Consider the following 19310-nt stretch of genomic DNA (forward strand, 5'->3'; position numbering starts at 1 on the left):
GGGGCTCATGAAAGTAAAGTCCTAATTATGTTTTTCTTTTTTTCAATTTTTATTTTATTTTAAAGAGATTAAAACAAACAAGGACAGAACAAAGCAGGTCAGAACAGGATTTTGTAAGCAACACATAACACGTGATATTAAGAGTAGCTACAATAATGTCTCTTTGAAATAGTTGATCATACCCTCATATACAATACTATAAAACCATTCAAGGGCTTGAAAGCTTTACAGTGCTTTCAGAACCAAGTAACATTAAATGAACAATGGCTCCTATATTATCGCATTTTCTAAAAAAATGGTTTATACTCTCACACATATTAAAATCCTATAATGTAAAACATGATAGAACCAATGGAAACAGAAGAACAAAAGCATGGTAGGCCTTCAAAACAAAATGATATTAAATCAGCAATTGCTATCATAATGTCTTCTTTTCTTCAACATAGCTGTTCATACAATGACACACTATAAATTCAAACAAAACGGAATAAAATCAGTCCAATTAATGAATGAAAACATTATAAGTCTTCAAAACAATGTGATGGAGAATCATGATACCATCAAATCTTATGTACACTTACCATTTCTTACCCTAGGGAGACTGTATGGTGTTTATACATGTGAGTTTGATTTATTTCACTTAGGAGTATGGTCTCAATTGTGTCCATTTATTTATAAAGATCTCAATGTGATCATTCTTTATAGCTGAGAAGTACTCCACTGCATAAAAATTCCACAACTTTTTTATCCACTACTCAGTTGATGAGCAATTAGGTTGTTTACAAGATCTCGCTATTACAAATTGTGCTGCTATAAATATGGGTGCACATACATCACTGTGGTATGGTGTTTTCAGTTCTTCTGGGAATATTCCTACAAGTGGAATAGCAGGAATCCCACCTTTTTGAAGAATCTCCAGACTGACTTCCACAGTGGTTGCACCAGTCCAAACTCCCACCAAACAGTTCAGGAGAGTTCCTTTTCCCCACAGCATCTCCAGCATTTGTTATTGGTAGTTTTCTTGATCCTGGACATTCTTTCAGGAGTGAGATGGAATATCAGTGTTGTTTTAATTTGCATTTGTCTGATGACCAATGATGCTGAACATTTTTTCATGTATTTATTTGCCATTTGTACTTCTTCCTCTGAGAACTGTGTTTTGATCTCAGATGCCCATTTTTGGATTGGGCATTTGAATTTCAGGAGTCTGACTTTTTAAATTCTTTATATGTTTTAGATAGAAGTCCTTGGTCTGAGGGACAGAACATTAAGATTTTTTCCAGTTTGTGGGTTTTCTTTTCACTATGCTGGAGATTTCTTTTGACATTCAGAAACTTTTTTAATAAGACATGATCCCAGTTATTGATTCTGGGAATTATTTCCCATGCAGTTTGATACCTTTCCATGAATTCTCTACCTAACCCCATGTCTTCAAGATTTTTATCTGATTTGCCTTCCAAAGGATTTAATGTTTCCATTTTAATATGCATATCTTTGATTCTTTTAGATTTTGGTTTAGTACATAATGATAGGCATGGGTATAGTTTTAGTTTTCAACATAAGGAGAGCCAGTTTTTCTAGCACCGTTTATTACAGAGATTGTCATTCTTCCAGTGAACATGTTTGGACCCTTTCTCCAAGATGAGGTGTTTGAGTGTGTTGGTAGTTGTGGTTGTAACTTCTAATCTATTCCACTGATGTTCAGGTCTGTTTTTATTCCAGTACCATGTTAATATTATTACAGTAGCTCTGTAGTATAACTTCAAGTCAGGTATTGTGATGCCTCCTGCCTTGTTATTGCTGCTTAGAACTGTCTTTGCTATTCTAGGTCTCTTCGGTTCCAGATGAACTTTAGGAGTGATTTCTCTATATCTATGAGGTATTTCGATGGTATTTTCATTGGGATTGCATTGAATCTGTCTAAGAGTTTGGGGAGAATGGCCTTTTTTATTTATTAATATTTATTTTTCCTATCCATGAACAAGGAATTTCTTTCCATTTTCTGAGCCCCTCTTCAATTTCTTTTTCAGGATATTATAATTTTCCCAAAACAGATCTTTTACTTCTTTTGTGAGATTATTTCCTAAATGTTTCCCGGTTTTTAATGCTATTGTGAAGGGTGTGGCTTCTCATTTCTCTCTTAGTGATTTTGTTGTTAGTGTAAAGTAATGCTATTGATTTTTTAGTATGGACTTTTTATATAGCTACGTTGCTGAATTTATTTATTATATCGAGGAGACTTGCAATAGAGTAATATTTGTTTCCATGAATGACTTAGGAAGGATTGCTTCCCTTTTGATTTCATTAAAGAGTTTGAGGAGTGTCAGCATTAACTCTTTTTTGTATTTCTTGTAGAATTCCACAGTGAATCCATCTACTTCATAGGTTCTACTCTACTTCATAGGTAAGAACTTGATTACATTTTCAATTTCATTAATAGGAATTGTGTTATTCAGCAGTTTTACATTTTCTTGACCCAGCTTTGGTACTTCATATGTTTCCAGGAATCTGTCCATTTCTTCTGTGTTATCGAACCTATGAGAGTAGAGGTTTTCAAAAGAGATGTTGAGGGGGCTGGAGATTTAGCTCAGCGGCAAAAGCACCTGCCTTGCAAGCAGGCATTCGTGAGTTCAATCCCCAGATGAAAAGGAAAAAGACGAAAAAAAAAAATTTAAAAAAAGAGATGTTGATGATCTTCTGTATTTCTACAGAGTCTGTAGTGATTTCACCTTTTTCATTTCTTATTGCATGAATTTGAACTTTTTCTTCCATTTTTACAATAAGGTTAGCTAGGGGCTTATGAATTTTATTCTTTCAAAGAACTCTTTGATTCATGGATTCATTGGTTTGTCTTAGTCTCTACAGCATTGATTCTTCTCTGATTTTTATAATTTCCTCTTTTCTTTTGGCTTTGAGCTTGACTTGCTCTTCTTTTTCTAGATGTTTGAGATTTAGTGTCAGGTTTTTTATTTGTGTTTGTTCTGTTTTCCTGATGCAATAAAATTTCCTCTGAAGACAACTTTCATCGCATTCCATATTCTGGTAAGTTAATTTGCTTATAAGTATTTTTTAATTTCTTCTTTAATTTTGCCTGTGACCCACTGATTGATCAAGAGTGTATTATTCAATTTCCATGTATTTGTTTTCGTAGTTTCTTTTATTATTAATTTCTAGTTTCATGGTGCTACAATCTGAAAACATGCATGGGATAATTTCAACTCGTTTTCATTTACATAAATATATTCTGTGGGCTAGTATATAACCCATTGTGGAGAATGTCCCATGTACTGCGGAGCAGAATGTATATTCTGATATTGTTGGGTGGAACACTCTGCATCCGTCTATTGAGTCCATTTGTTCACATGTGTGAATTAGTGCTCTTATATCTTTTCTGATTTTCTGTCTTGTTAATCTGTCTCTTAATGTCAATGGTGTGTTAAGGTCCCCTGTTATAATTATATTATTGCTTATTTGATTTTTCATTTCTGTTACCTTAGTTACTTTTTATTAGTCGCTGGGACAAAATACTTGAAGCCCAAAGTTGGGAATGGAAAGGTTTATTTCTTACAGTTTTTGGAGGCTTCAGTCCACACTCAGTTGGCTCCAAGGCAGGTGGGCATGGCTGGGCTGCAGTTCATGGCAGCTGCCAACAGCAAAGGGGAAGCAGCAAAGAGCAAGACACACCTTCTTCCTGCCATTACATCACATCCTGGCTCCATCCCTTTGTGGGTGGAGCACTGACACCATCAATCCAAGCAATAGACAATGAAGGAATACTAAATGCACAGTTCAAACTCATGAGGCCTGGGGGCCACAGACATAAACCATGACATCTGTTAATCCTTGTTTTCTATAGCTGGGTGCTCTGGAATTTGATTCATATATATTTAAGATTGTTACATTTTCTTCTTGAAGTTTTCCCCTGCATGTAGTGTGTAGTATGAGTGACCTTTTTATCTCATTGGATCATTCTTGGTTTGAATTACACATTGTCTACAAACGGAATAGGTACCCCTGCTTTTTTGGGCAGGATTCCTGTTATATGAATTATTGTTTTCTGTCCTTTGACTTTCAGTGAATGAGTTTCCCTTTAGTTTAGATAGGTTTCTTGTATACAGCCTATTGTTGGATATTGTTTCTAAATCATTCTGCCAGTCTGTTTCTTTTAATTGGTGAATTGAGACAATTTACATTAATGGCTATAACTGTTATATATTGGTTTATATTTGACATTTTCTTTCTTCTGTTGTAATTTTACCTTTCTATTCGGTTTAATTGTCTGCCTTGCTTAGTGTTTTTTTCCTGTATCTAGAATGTCTTTCAGTATTCTTTGCAGGGTTTGTTTGGTGATCATGAAGTTCTTCAGTGTTCTTTGTCATGGAAGCATCTTATGTCTCCATCCATTTTGAAGGACAGTTTTTCAGGTATGTCAATTCCAGGTTGGAAGTCATTTTCCTTTCGGACCTCAAATACTTCCCTCCATGCTGTTCTTGCCTTCATTGTTGGTGTTGAGAAATCTGCTGTGACTCTGATAGACTTCCCTTTATAGGTGATCTGTCTTTTATAACCTCTTTTAATATTCTATTCTAACGTTAGATTTCTGGGATGGTGATTATTATTTGTCTGGATGCAGTTTTATTTTACTTATGGCTATTTGGATTTCTCTATGCTTCACTAATCTGCATGTCAGTTTCCATTCTCATGTTTGGGAAATTTTTAGCTACTACTTCTGTAAGTAGCCTTTTGAAATCATTTGTGTTTTCCTCTTCTTTTTCATTTATCCCTATGAATCTTACGTTGTTTTTCTTTGAATCATTTTGCAGCTGTTGAAGTGTTATTTCCTGATTCCTTGTTATTTTTAAAAGATCTTTATTTTCCTGTTCCTTGCTTCTAGATCTGAAGTTTCTCATAATATGATGGCTTGATGCTAAAGAATTTTTTCACATTCTTTGTCATGGAACTATACTATATCCATTGATTTGAAAATTGGTTCATGGAGTACAACAGCATGGCTTGTAGTTTTAGTGTTTCAAAAACTTCACCTCCAGTTCTTGAGTGCTTATGGTAAGAAACCAATTGTGAATCTGATACACTTTCCTTTATAGGGGTTTTAATACCACTACAAACAACTTTTCATATTCTGCTCTTTGTTTAGTTTCTGGAAACTTGACTACTATATTCTTGGTTTTAGACTTTTATTATGCTTAATTGGGGATCCGTATGCATTATATATCTGTATGTCACATTCTTTTTCCCTGCAAGGGAGGTTTTCTGCCTTGATATCTGTGAACAGGTTTTTTACATCATTTGAATTTTCTCTTGCTTGTTCATGGACTCTGATCAATCTTATATTATTCTTCTTTACACTATCTGTTCTTCTTTGCTGATGGATTGATTTCTAATGTGCCCTTGATAATTTTAAGACTGTTTTTGTGATTGCTACCACAGTTCTGTCTTCTTTATCTGATTTTTCTGTCTTCAGAATGATTTAATCTTCTGTGGATAATTTCACTGGAATTTTTAGTTTCTAGATACATGATTGAATCTGTTTTATAGATTATAATTTTTCTCTTTTGAGTATTCATTGTTTTAATCATTTTCTTTACATCTTCCTTTTTAAACACTACATATTCTCTAGAGCCATTGAACATCTTTGATTAGCATTACTGTCTCTGTAGTTATCTGTGGAAATTACTTGTGATTTGATTTTTTACTGGAGCCTCAGTCATTTGCTTTGTTGTTACCACATTAGAGAAGCCAAATGGGTAGCTTTTAGATTGCGCCACATCTTTGACCCCTGGGTTTGCCTTTAGTGACCTGGATGTCTATGGTTCCATCTTGTTTGAATGTCTTCTCATTTTCTACTTTTAAAAGTTTACTACCGGTTGATTCTGGTAAACACCATATAAGTGAGTTGCCTTACTGCTAGTATTCAGAACTGTAGGAAATGATTAATTCTCAGTGACATCTTCCAGGTTTGGCTGGTTTTGTCATTTTGAGTTTGTTGCAAGATCTACATCTTCAATTTGTTGGGATGAGAAGTTGCTGCCTCTATGGCCCAGGTTCTGGTTCTTTGGCACTAGTCAATGATATTTTCTATGACTTTTAGAAAATCTCAATCTTGGCACAAAACAAGAATAGCTGGTTACTATAATTATATCACTTTATCTACAGTGGACACTCAGCAATACCCACAGCAGCAAACAGCTTAGAAAATAACAAATCAAGGTAGCCATTAATGTGTCACTTTTAATGCAAGGAAATAGATTTGTGATTACATAAAAAAATCTAAAATATACCAGAAAATTGTAAGGCAAAATAAGCCTTCAGTGTGCCAAGTTTACTTCAGGAGAGAAAAATAATGATTAGGGGAATAAACAGAGAATTGAGAAAGAGGAAGTGATTAGAAGTAAGAGTGGAAGACAAAGGAGGATGGTGGAAACTTTGAGAAGTCTTTCTCTTTTATGTAGAACACAAGAGAGAGAGAAGCAAGAAATAAAAGGAAGAACAGAACAGAATTACAACCAGAAATTACAGTCACATGCATATAAAATCAAGATTAGTGTTAAGGATACATGTTAGTAGGACAGTAGCTGTCTGAAAAATGTGAGGTCCTCAATTAGACTCCTCACTAAAAAAGCAGAATCAAAAAAAAAAAAAAACTCAACAAACTAAAAGAGGGACAGAGAAAGAAATGTCCACTTCATTTCTACTGTCACTGGGAGACAATTGTGGAGAAGGAGTCTGGATATCATTGATTTATCCCAACAATCCAGCTGTGGCTTTATGGTGGTGTAGTTAATAACCCTAGTGAGCCCACACCTTAATTTCCCCTGAATTTTAAGATGCTTTCTGGCCATGAGGTTGGGACCAGACTTATTCTGTCTTCTGCAGTCAGCACACTTTGTGTGGAATTGAACTCAGAAGGAATTGCTAGATGGACTAGCAGTTGATCTGAGTTCCCAGATCATTTGGGCCCTTTCCAGAGTAACTCCCAGCCAATTACCATTACTGTGATATGTGTGATAGCACAGTACTCACAAAGAGCACATGCAGTTTCCTATCTCCACTATTCTTCTCCACTGGTGCATTTCTACATGGAAGCCTTCTTCTTCCATGTTGAAGTTTTCTCTTCACCCTCCATGTGGGCTGCAGTTCACACTGAAGATCCTTCTTGAGTCCTAAGGACTCATTTCCCTCCTTCTCTTCCTCAGATATTTCTATGTCTGGACAGCAAATCTCAGAGAAGCTCTTTCTCCACCGTTTACTACTTCATTATCTTCCCAGGAACTCCTAGCCTCTTCCTTAATCAGCTAAGTTGTTTGCTAGGCATCTGTGTGGACTAATAGAATTTAGGAATTTGAAGTGAGGAGTCCATGTCTGATGGAGCTCTTCCATACTACTGTTGTGTTTTATAACTAAGAGAAATTGAGAGCTATTTTTTGAAAACTCCATGGGTATGGCTAACATTCAGCCTTTTCATACTGTTGTGTTGAGCTGGTGCCTTGTCTCAGATTCAATTACATTGACCTGCTGTGATCATCTCAAGCCATAACTCCCTTTTTTGTGTCTGCTATTGTAATTTTTTTTCTATTAAAATTCACATTGATATTCTTAATAACTTGAAATTTGAAACTAAGAATTTGGAAGTCATAGAACACACAAATTGCATGGCTAGTAAGACTCAGAAACCAAGTACTCTTTGGAGAAAAAACTACAAAAGAGCATGCCTGTCATACCTAATAGAGAGGGGACCCTCATACACACTGAAGACACTTGACAGTTGAGGAATCTCTCATCCAAAAGTAGGTTGCAATCAGTATGAGCTTAATTACAGAAGTTTTGAACTAATTTAAATTTATTATCAAACAACATGAGGATGTGTACACGAAGGGATTTTTCTGATCCCTCATGCAAATATGTCAGTGGAATAGAGAAAAGTTTTGAGCACAGCTGTCATAAGATGGCTAGCATCTAGGAGAAAATAAAGTAAAACCTAGAGGCAGATGGTGCTTCACAGGAGACTCTTCTCCCTGGTGGAATATTGTCATCTTTGCATAGATGCTAAAATGACATTTCTATACATTGGTGCCATAACTTTCTTTTCATAAATCCAGGCAGAGTTTTCTGAGTAGCCTCAGATTTCCACTCATCCTGCTAGGTAAGTGCTGCTGTATCCACAGATGCAGCATCTGTTGACCTGCAGAGTCCTAGGCAAGATAAGGAAGGAGAACAGCAGGCTTGTGGTCAGGTTTTAAAGACTGAGATTTTTTTTGGCTCCAGCTGTTATTTCTGTGACTCATAAAATTAGTATTATTTTTCATAAAAAATTCCAAATTACTTTCTGGAATGTGTGAATTCCTCTGAATTAAATAGTTTTGCTGTAGTTGCCATATTATTTCTCAAGAAATATACTATCCTTTTAGTCTGATGATTTTATATTCATATTTATACCATCTATAAAATAAATAAAAATTTATTATGGGTTTTCAGTAAATAAATTTTCTTTCTCTGCTATCATCCTCTATATAAGTCACTTAAAAGGTTACTTTGAGTGGCCTCTGTAGTTTTGGATATTTAAATTTTATACAAATTATGTATTATATAATTATGTGCCTGTATAAAGCATCAGCTCTGAAAAAGAATTTAACCGTATTCCTATAAAATATGTGTGGGCATTTTTTTTCCAAAAAAGCCTGTTTCACCAATGTTGATTTCACAAAATGCACATTAATGGTGTCAGCCATCAACAGGTGGAAACTAAAATTACAGAGTGTTTTGTGTGCTTCAAGCAGACATTTGGGAATATAATCCACCAACATGTTTGAGAGGAAAAACTATGTCTTGTTACTCTTTTCTCAACTCTTCTTCATTTTACAAATATTTTGTCTGCCTTTATTCTTAGTATATGGCCAGAATCCCTGTCAATAAGGAAAATGGTTATGGTTGTTCATTGTTTTTATTAACAGATAAATTTGAACTGTTATCATTCTCTGGATATGTCTATAATTCAAACCTATGAAAATGAATAAAACTCAAATCTATTTTGCAGGAACACAAGATTTTCTTGCAGTACGGGGTTGATTGGAATTTTTTCACATAAGACCATGTGTTTTGTGAGAGATGACATTTTTATTTTTGTAACAAAGTGTTTCAGCATGTCTTCTGTTGCTTTGGAATTGTAATTACCTTCTATTTATTTTTCTGAAAGTGAATGCAGACATATTCATGTTGTAAATATGTATGCATAAATGACAAAACAGAGCTCTACATTAGTATCCTTTAAGTTGACAAAATAAATGCTCTTTACTGAATATTTTAAAAGTACATAGTTGCAATCCATATACTTAGACTTTCTTCTCCACACTTGCCTCTTCAGGAGCTATATGCATTTCACAAATGCTATGCACCTAGCATGAGTCATCTTGGTGGCTCAAGAGGACTTCACCTTCACTGGTATTGTGATGGTTCTCTCTCTTTGTGGAATTCTGACCAGGGTTATATTATGAAGTTCAGCATTTCCATAATGCTAAACCATGCCTGTATTCATGGTCAGACTCAACTCACAGCACCCCTTTAACCTTATAGATAAATACAATTTTGATGCCCACTATGGCAAAATTTTTTGTAAATTGGAGGAATAACAGCCTAGATATGTTTTATGGATTTAAGGCTAGACAATATTCTGGACATAAAGCCTATTATTACATAATGTCGTCTTCTACATGATTATTTTCACATTTCCTATGAAAAAAAGAATATGTACTAAATGTTTTCACCATGTAATGCATTCTAATCCAAGCCAGAAGTGTTGGTATTTGGTGGCCATCAAGACAGACTCCCCCGCCTCCCTCGGTACTTTCCTGACAATGGTATATGTGCATTGAGTTCAGCATTGCTCAATAATTTCTGAAATATTCATTGTACAATGTGTTACAAGATTGTTCCAGGTCTCAATAACTGAAAGTGAACGGAATACGTTACATGAATTCTTCCTTGATCATAGCATTAACTAGTTCCTGAACTGTGTTGCATTTATCAGCATGTAGAGATAGAAACTTTACTAAGTTATGACAGCTCCCGATGGTGACTCCTTGAAATGAACAGAGAAATTTCTATTTGAAATTTTTCACTTCATTTCTGCTTTGCTTTCAGTGAAATTCACACTTGCCTTTTCTTCTCTGTTTCCTAATGTGATTTCATAACGTGATTTGTTTTAGAACTTGCTTCCAGGTTATTTTCACTGTGATTTATTTGTTTATTAACTTAGAGTATTTTGGAGGGCAACTTGTTTAGTCTAGTTTGAAAAATAAGACTGTTTGTTTGATATTTTGGGTGAGGCAGTTTCTGTCTCAGCATTGTTACTCCTAAGATCTATATTTTGTGGAGTGACTTCTAGACCATCTCATAGATTATAGACAAGTCATGCTGAACATGGCAGATGTGAGCTGGATGAGACAAGTCTGGGCAGGGACTTGCTACTAGACCATTAGTGGTAGACTGTTTTCTTGAGTTCACATTCTCCAGAGTGTATTTACTAAAAAATATTGCTATAGAAGTTGCTACACAATTTTCTGCATAACATCTAGAGATAAACACAGGCAAAGATGGTTGGTGTGGATTTCCTTAATACAGTTGTGCAGGATCTGCACATTTAGAGATGGTTGACCTTATTTTGCATCATAATTTTGATGCATCAAGGGTGTTAAGAATATGAGTGGTTGCTCACAAATGTAGCACTTTCCTGAATTAAAGCTCTCCTCTGCCATAAAGATTTTATGTCTCAGGTAAGGACCCAGAGGAACCCTGATATCCTGAATATTGTGTATACCGAGAATATCTCCATACACCTGCCATCTTAGACCTTCATGCCTGTAAGACTGTAGATATCTAAACAATGGTATGTAGTTCTAGTCCCTCTGTTTATTGACAATTGGAACAGGCTACTTGGCCAATTTTACAAGTTTATTTACCAGACTAGATTTTTAAAAGAAAATTAAATAAAGCCTGAACTTCAAAATCATAACAACACAAAATAAGTTTATGATTTATATTTTATGTTTTCAAGTGGTTCTGTTAATGTAGTACTTTAGCTTTGGTATGTACCAATGTTATGTTTGTTCTTTAAAGTATTATCTGGATATATTTTGTAACTTACATGAAATATATATCCAAGAAATAGAAAGGTATCATTTATATGTAAATGAAAGATCAAGAAGACAATGAGAAATGCATTTGATGGTACTACAAGGTCCACAATATTCAGAAATACTTGGTAGTTAGATGAGTATTTTTCAATGTTTCCCCTGAGCATATGACAGGAAGAAAGTTAATTTGCTGACTTCTGCAAGGGAGAAAATTGTGTTTCTTTCATTTTGTAATATTTTGGAGACAGATTGACTATTGTAATGTTTCCTATGACATTTCTGTTTTAAAATCAAAATTTCCATAAGATTTATACCACATTCACTCTTTCCTCTGAGTATTTCAATGCAAACACATATTCAGTATACCTAAATGTTTGAGATTTTCTTCATCACTTGTAAAGCCTGTGCTTCAAGTAGCTACAAATTGTACTCTTGTTTATGTACTCTTAACCTCTGATGTTAAAATAATTCTGTGAGAATATCTGTGTATACTAATTTATCATGTTAGGAACTCATACTATAACTTATAAGGTTTGATTTAAAGTAAAGAGCTGCATCACAGTGGAAGATAATCTAAAAATTGATTATCACCAAATTCTGTACTATAAAATTTATATTTGATACCCATGGGTCCACAGAAATATGCTCTCTTGCTTAAGAAAGTCATAAAAGTTTGGAGTCTTGATAAACCACCTTTGGGGAGTAAATATTTATCAATTATGTATTTAGAAACAAAATAATTTCAGAACTTACTGAAAAAAATAGATGTATTTAAATTCTCATTCCATGTGCTTAAGATTGATTTAAAAGAAATTTGGAATTCATGGACCTAATCATAATTAATAACTGCAATATGATTACTGAAATTAGGTTCATCTGCCATGTTTCTAAAATATTTGATGTTTGTAGCTTTAACAGATTGACTCACTTTAATTGCTTGTATCTCAGAAATGGATATTGTTAGGGGTATACTAATTTGATGTTTATTTCCCTTTTTTCTTTTAGTCCAAGACTGATATATTATAAACTAGATCATTTTATCAAGTTATATGTATGAGGAAATACATAATAATGGCAATGAAACTGACATTTCCATCCTATATCAGATTCTCTTCATCATTCATAAACGTTATATCTTTAGAAAACTAGGAATATAATAACTATCATTTATGAATCATATGTCTGTGGCTCAGATATATTAATCGACTTTTCAAATTCTGCTACATAATAAATGGCCAATTATATGTGCATATATATATAATTCAAGCTATTTTGCTTTAAAAACTACATAGAAACATTTTCTGTTGATAAAACAAACTATGTCACAGACAACATAATATATGGGTGTCTCCTGAATAATTACCATTTGAGATGATTTTCTTTCACATGTAGGCAACTCTCATTTCCAACTTACACAAAAAAAGTAGAAGCTATGTAACCAAAAATTTCTCCACATTCTACAGATAAAAAGACAAATAAGGCATTGTTCCTGATGTTGAAAACTAAGCAGTGAGAAAAAGCAAGGAAATACCTTCCTCAGAATGAGAGTTTTCTCACAGATACTGTGGTACACTACAATGAGATTCATAATGCAACCACCATGAAAAATGACTGGGACAGGTGAGAGAACAATGGTGCATCCACTGCTCTGAGGTAAATCCAGGTTGTGAAGTACAAAGCACACATGAGGAGAAATTCACAAAGTCTCGTGAAACCATAGTGTTGGTTGACATGTTGATAACGGTAAAAAATATGATAATACTTGTTCTTATTTTTTTCTCAGACATTCATTGTTTGTTTTACCCTATGAAGATGAATAAAAAGAGAAAAATTTCCAGTTTCACTGACATAAGAAACACAGTGTTCTTTGAAATCACCATTGGAATCGCTGCCAACACCATCCTGCTTCTGTTCCACATCCTCACATTTCTCCTAAAGCACAGGACCAAGCCTCTTGACCTGCCTGTTGGGCAGTTAGCCTTAATTCACCTGGTGTTGCTTGTAGCCATGGGTTTCATAGCTAAGGACACTTTTGAGTCTCAAGGTTGGAAGGATGGCCTCGTGTGTAAAGTGGTTATCTATTTACAAAGATTGATGAGAGCCCTCTCCATCTGTACCACCTGCCTGCTGAGCATCCTCCAGGCCATCATGCTTAGTCCCAGAAACTCTTGTTTGGAAAAATTCAAACATAAGTACACACATTACTATCCATATTTTCTTGTGTTCCTATGGATGTTCAATATGGTTCTGAATGGTCGTTTCTTAGTCTCTATTGATGCCACCCCAAATGTGACCTCACACAGTCTCATATTTGTCACTGAATCCTGCTCTCAGTGGCCTATTAGTCGTTTGTTCAGATACATATTTTTTGCCTTGGTGAACATTCAGGATATCTCCTTTATTGGACTGATGGCTCTCTCAAGTGGATATATAGTGAGTCTCTTGTGCAGGCATAAGAGGCAGTTCCAACATCTTCACAGCACCAGCCATTCTCCACAGGGATCCCCAGAAGAAAGGGCCACCCGGACTATTCTTCTCCTTATGAGTATCTTCACATTAACGTACATTTTGGACTGTGTTACTTGCTCCTTGCTTGCAATACTATGGAAAAATGACCCAGTTCATCATTTTGTCCAGATGCTTGCGGGCAATGCCTATGCCACAGTCTGTCCATTTTTGCTAATGAGCACTGAAAAACGAATAATTCAATGCTTAACATCGAAGTGGAAAAGGTAATAAATACTCAGTTATTTAGTGATGGATAACTTCCTTTCATATAAGCAAATCTTTACATTTTTGTCGAACCACTGAAATATATGTATTATAATTTTTCTATTAAATATATTGCATTTGATGTATGGTTTATATGTAGATAAGATATAATTTTGTATTATAACTCATTAGTGACTCCTTCTCTAATCTTATTTACAAAAACTTGCACTTGTACCCACTGGCAAATATCAAAGAACAGGATATATGTCACTGAATTTATACCATATTCAAAAGAAGTAAGAAGACATTTCACAATCAATGATCATAATACACATCAAGGGACATTGTTATTCACGTATTTAGATTCTTTCCATTTATGGTATCAATTTTGTATCATGATTTTTCAGACAACTGATTAAAAACAAAAGTAAGAATAATAACAAATCTTTTGTAAATGTGTTAAATTTAATAACAATATCATGTACATAATGCATAAAATATTTTCACAGAATATGACTAATATTTTATGAAATAATTTATTAACATTGGTTATGTAAATACAAGTGCAATTGGAAAATTGTCTACAAATTGACTTTAAAGGCAAACCATTTTCACGGCCTGTTCTGTCTGCAAAGCACTTTTTTCTCTCAATAAATTCTTGCTACTCTTAAACTCATGTGCTCCTAAAATTTATTCCTGGATTTTATAAAACACAAATTTGGACATCATCAGGCTTGGAAATCTTTTTCCTCGGTATCATTTGTAAGTCTTCCAAAGAGACAGCTGGACAGAGGAAAGAATTTTCTTTTGTTTCATAGATCCCAGATTGTGTCGTCCTTAAGTAATCAAAATTTTATGATATTATGTCTTTCTTCATTGCTTATAATTGATCATGCTTTGTGTAAATTTAAGGTGTAAACATGGGACGTTTAAGGTTATAATTCTTCTTTAAAGATAAAAGATTATTCTGGTTTTGTGTATTCTGCATTTGGACTTGGTTGCTGAGTTTACTAGTATTCCTTGTTTTACCTATTCAACTTATTTGACTGCTGTCATTTATTATCTTACACAGCAGAGATAAGAACACATAACATTTGAGAAATCCATGTTACTCTTTCATATAAAAGCTATAAAATGGATCTTCTTATAAATAAAATCTAGTTCATACTTAATATACATGCCTATATAGAAACACATGGGGCTCCTTCCACCAGTTAGAGAGCACTAGGTGAGTGGCCATTGTTAAGACTTGGAGGATGGAGACACACTAGCTGATCCTTCTCTATAGGAGAAACTTCTCTAGGCTTGAAATGTCAAGCCTATTCTTCATTTTCCACTGGTTAGAGACAATCTTAACTCTTGAGATTAAACATTCTTGCCTTTCTAGGTTGGAAATGATGACTCAGGGGCAAATTATCTCTGTACCTCAACCTGGAAAAAGAAAGGACAACCTTTATTTTATTCAACATTACTTCTAATCATTTCCTGCCATGTTGTACTTTCCTTTCTTGTTTGGAGGCACGCAAGACTAGTGAGAAAGAACTCTAAACTGTTCCAACCTTTTCCTCTTATCCATCAATTAAGGGATGAAAGCGTACATTTGCTAATGCCAAAGACAGTGATGTCATCTTAGCTGAGGAACACATACCCTATCTGTGAGTCAACTGAGATATTGGAATTTTGCCCCTCTGGGAAAACACATAAAAGACATGTTTGAGCTTAGCATTCTAGGCAAATGTTCTGTAGAGAGTGAGCCTGAGACACAGTGATAAGAACTGACTTCTAGTTAAAACCAGAAAGAACTGTTTCCAAACCACACTTATGGGACTACAGCACATTTAGTCTAAGGGAGTATCTGTGATCCTTCTTTACCCTCTCCTAGGTCTAATTATCATTTATATGCATAAGAGAAAGTAGTTTGATAACAAGTTGTGGATTTTAAAACCTTTACTGTGACGTTATAAAGCACTATATGATGATATTGTTCTGGATTTTACCTGTTCCTTATAGAATTTTGCAAAACAGTATTACTCTGCCATCTAGATAAGCACCCCTAAAGCAGCTGCCACCCTTAAAGCAGATGACATGCTTTCCCATCATCGTTTTGGTGAATCCTCATTGAAGCCAATGATCAATGGAATGTTGATCAAACAGATAGATGGATTAATTTCTGGAGACCATCTTCTGGTTTCCTGAATCTACAGAAATTGAGAACAACTGAGGTAATCACGTACAGGGATGCTCTCTAGTAAATATCCAAAGGATCCTCATTGGAAATTCACTCTCAACCACAGGAAAAAATCTCTCCTTATCTATTCTATTTTTTTTTCTTAACTATAGTGACAGACACCACAATTATTCTTCAACTTGTTGGTAGATAAATTTAAAACCTCCTTGTCCTTAGAACACCACTTTCTCCTGGAATCAGGGTGAAGGAACTTGCAATAAACTGTTTACCTTTCATGGAGGAAAACAATTATCAGGCAATTATTTACATTTGTGTTTCACATATGCTAAGAGATAAGGAAGAGATATGAGTCAGACTTTTCTCTCATGTGTGCATAGAATACTAAAAAATGTGCCTTTATGAACATGTGAAATGTGATTGCTAGATGATAAATGTAAGTTTAACCTGTCAACTTCAAAGATATAAAAATTTAAATAAAGCATACCCTTGTCCTTCTGTTAGGAAAGGATGCTTGGGTGATTATATGGACAACACAAGTGCTTTGGAAACTTCTTTGCTCTAGGAACCAGGGCAGTCTTTACCCAGTTAATTGTTGCTTTTATCTAGCTCTACTTGTATTCTGCTTCACAGCCTGAAAAATGCTGTATTTCCAACTCATTTTTTGGTATATTCTGATTTTTGAAGAACAAAGCAATGGTTACTCTTCCTTATTTAAAACACTACTATTATATTTAGGACCAATTTTAACTTGTTCTTAAAAGTGTCCTACAAGAATAAATTCACTAGCTCCCTGGGAAGATGAAATTTTACCCAGTGAGAGGTGGATAGTTTCTGTTCTCTCTCCAGATAGCATCTACGTTTCCTTTACTAGAATCTAATTGAGGGATGCCACGATGGAATAGATAGAACAAATATGTATATTAAAGGGGAATTACAATTTATTTTTGCATTTCAGACATATAGGGGGGAACAATGGCATAGTCTATTACTCCTTTGGAATGCATTATTAATCATTGGAAGATGTTTGACCGTCACATGTTGTAAAAGAGTCACTTGTATTTTTCTCCACATGCATATGAATTACCTACCCCTAAAACGAAAGTGAGATGCAGGAGGAAGGATTCATTACTATGCTGTTTTACAACTAGAATCATACTGTAAAAAAGAGAAAATAGTCATAATTGGCTAATGTTCAAACTTTCTTTATATTAAGAAGTAATTCTTATTTATACTCAAGTTTAATTACAATCCATATCAGACTACACATGTTAATAGGTATCAATTAATGAAAACATACATACATAGCTTCTGATTCAATAGGATAGACAATACATAAAGAAACATTTATTTCTCAGCCAGTAGCAGATATTAAGAAAAATTACAAAAGATAGTTTATGCTTCAGATAGCTCATTTGATACTTTAGAATGTTCCTCCTTAGTATTCCATAATCAAGATAGGGAAGAAACCTCGGAAAAAGCAAAGAGACCAAAACACAGCTATAATGTTGTGGTCTTAAAAGATAAAGACCTTGAGCCCTTCCTGTGAATCAATGCCATGTGTGGGGCACTGCAGGGAGAGTCAGATACAAACCTTTTCCTGTTCTTCAAGACATCCATGAACTGTAAACCTGGGGAAAGAGAACAAGACGTCACCATAAGCAAACCCTCCCTGTGAACTGGCACCATGCACAGGGTGCTGGGAAGAGCCAGATGCCAGCCCCTACTGGCATACATGCTGGAAAACAAGAAGAGCCAACACTGCACCCCATAATTGACCAGATGATCTAGAGAAATGCACGCTGTGATGACAGCTATTGAGTTGGAATTCAATTTAATGTGTGTAGTGATTAGTTTTTCTCTTAGTTTGGGGATTTAAAGCCAGTAATCTGGTCATCCATTTAGAAGATACCAATACACAGGGTAGAATCTACGGAGGATCTCATTCTAGGGTGGTGACCTTTTTTTTTTTTAATTCACTACCATCTTGTTTTGAAGTCCTTTATCATTTTCACTCTTTTGTTGGGCTGAGTTTTATTTCATTTTTTGTTTGATTTTATTATATCCAATGACATAGGCAGCTATTTCAAAGATAGCAAGAAATATAGTAGCATTTTGAAATCACTCTTGTTTGGAAGACCTTTATTGCATTCATTGTTTTATATTTTAGGATTAATTATGTTCTGTTTTGTTGGATTTCTACTATATCTAAAGGGATCTGCAGCTATATTGAAGACAACAAGAGGCATTATGGTAACCATGGTAGATTTTGTATTTTTTTGAAGTCCCGTCACTTACATTACCTTCGTTTGATTGCCTTTATTCTGTTTTAGTTTGTTTGTTTTTATTCTCTATAAATAAAAAATACAGACTCTAAGTCTATTTTGGGGGGTTCCAGAAATAGCTGGATAACCACCAACCTCAGGTGTTACTGCAGCCTAATTCCAGGCCACCCAAAGAGGGAAATCCTTAAGATATTCCCAACCCCATGCTCTGACTGCAAAAGCAAAAACTGGAGGCAAAACAGCACTCTGAGAAAAGACTCTACTACGAGAAATAAGCCTCCAAACTCAGATTCATCTTCCAGGTGGTCTAGCAAGACTAAAGGGCCCTGAGTTACTCTACTTTCTCCCTCTGGCTGGACTGTCATCTCCACCTGCATGTGCATGGAGGCGGCCTGAGTAATCACAACGAGAGGAAAATATGGACCAATTATTGGACACTGGGGTCTGTATCCTTGTCATTTTCAATCCTGTCCTTTCTATTAGTCCTAATATCTCAATAAAGAGAAATCACAAGATAAAAGGTAACTCGTTTAATTTATAACACATAACTTGCTTTTCATCCATTTCTTTATTTTTTAATTTTTCCGCACTCATTCCTCTTAGTTGTTCCTAAGAGCCCAGCTCCTATCCTGTGGATAGACATTTTATCCTGTCTAAATGCTACAATATATATGCCCGGGTTGCTAACTAATCAAAATGATGCTTAAACTGGTTTTGTAAATACAATATATATTGTTGTCTATGTGCAATAGCTTGTGATCAAATGAGTTACAATTTCTCTCCTAGTCCCTTAAAAACAGTTTCTAGGCTTACTGGCAGCTTGATATGACTCTTAGACAAAGAGTAAAGTAGTTCAACACTTATTAGAATGGGTACATACCTTCACAAACTGAGTTGAAGCCTTTCCTTGTGGAACATAAATAAGAGATGGCAATGCAAAGGTTTTACTCTCAGAAGTACTCCTCAGTTTAGGGCTTCCTA

General features: G+C 34.9%; 1 protein-coding gene across 1 annotated transcript; it reads left to right on the forward strand.

Annotated features, from left to right (window-relative positions):
* Positions 1-12959: 12959 nt before the first annotated feature.
* Cavporv1r671 (vomeronasal 1 receptor cavPorV1R671) lies at positions 12960-13883 on the forward strand. The gene has a single exon (NM_001167449.1). It carries the CDS (start codon positions 12960-12962, stop codon positions 13881-13883), a length of 924 nt encoding a protein of 307 aa, NP_001160921.1.
* Positions 13884-19310: the final 5427 nt, after the last annotated feature.

This window comes from Cavia porcellus, unplaced genomic scaffold (assembly GCF_034190915.1).
Source record: "Cavia porcellus strain 051 isolate PalLab524CR breed Dunkin Hartley unplaced genomic scaffold, mCavPor4.1 scaffold_27, whole genome shotgun sequence".
Classification (NCBI taxonomy): Eukaryota; Metazoa; Chordata; class Mammalia; order Rodentia; family Caviidae; genus Cavia; species Cavia porcellus.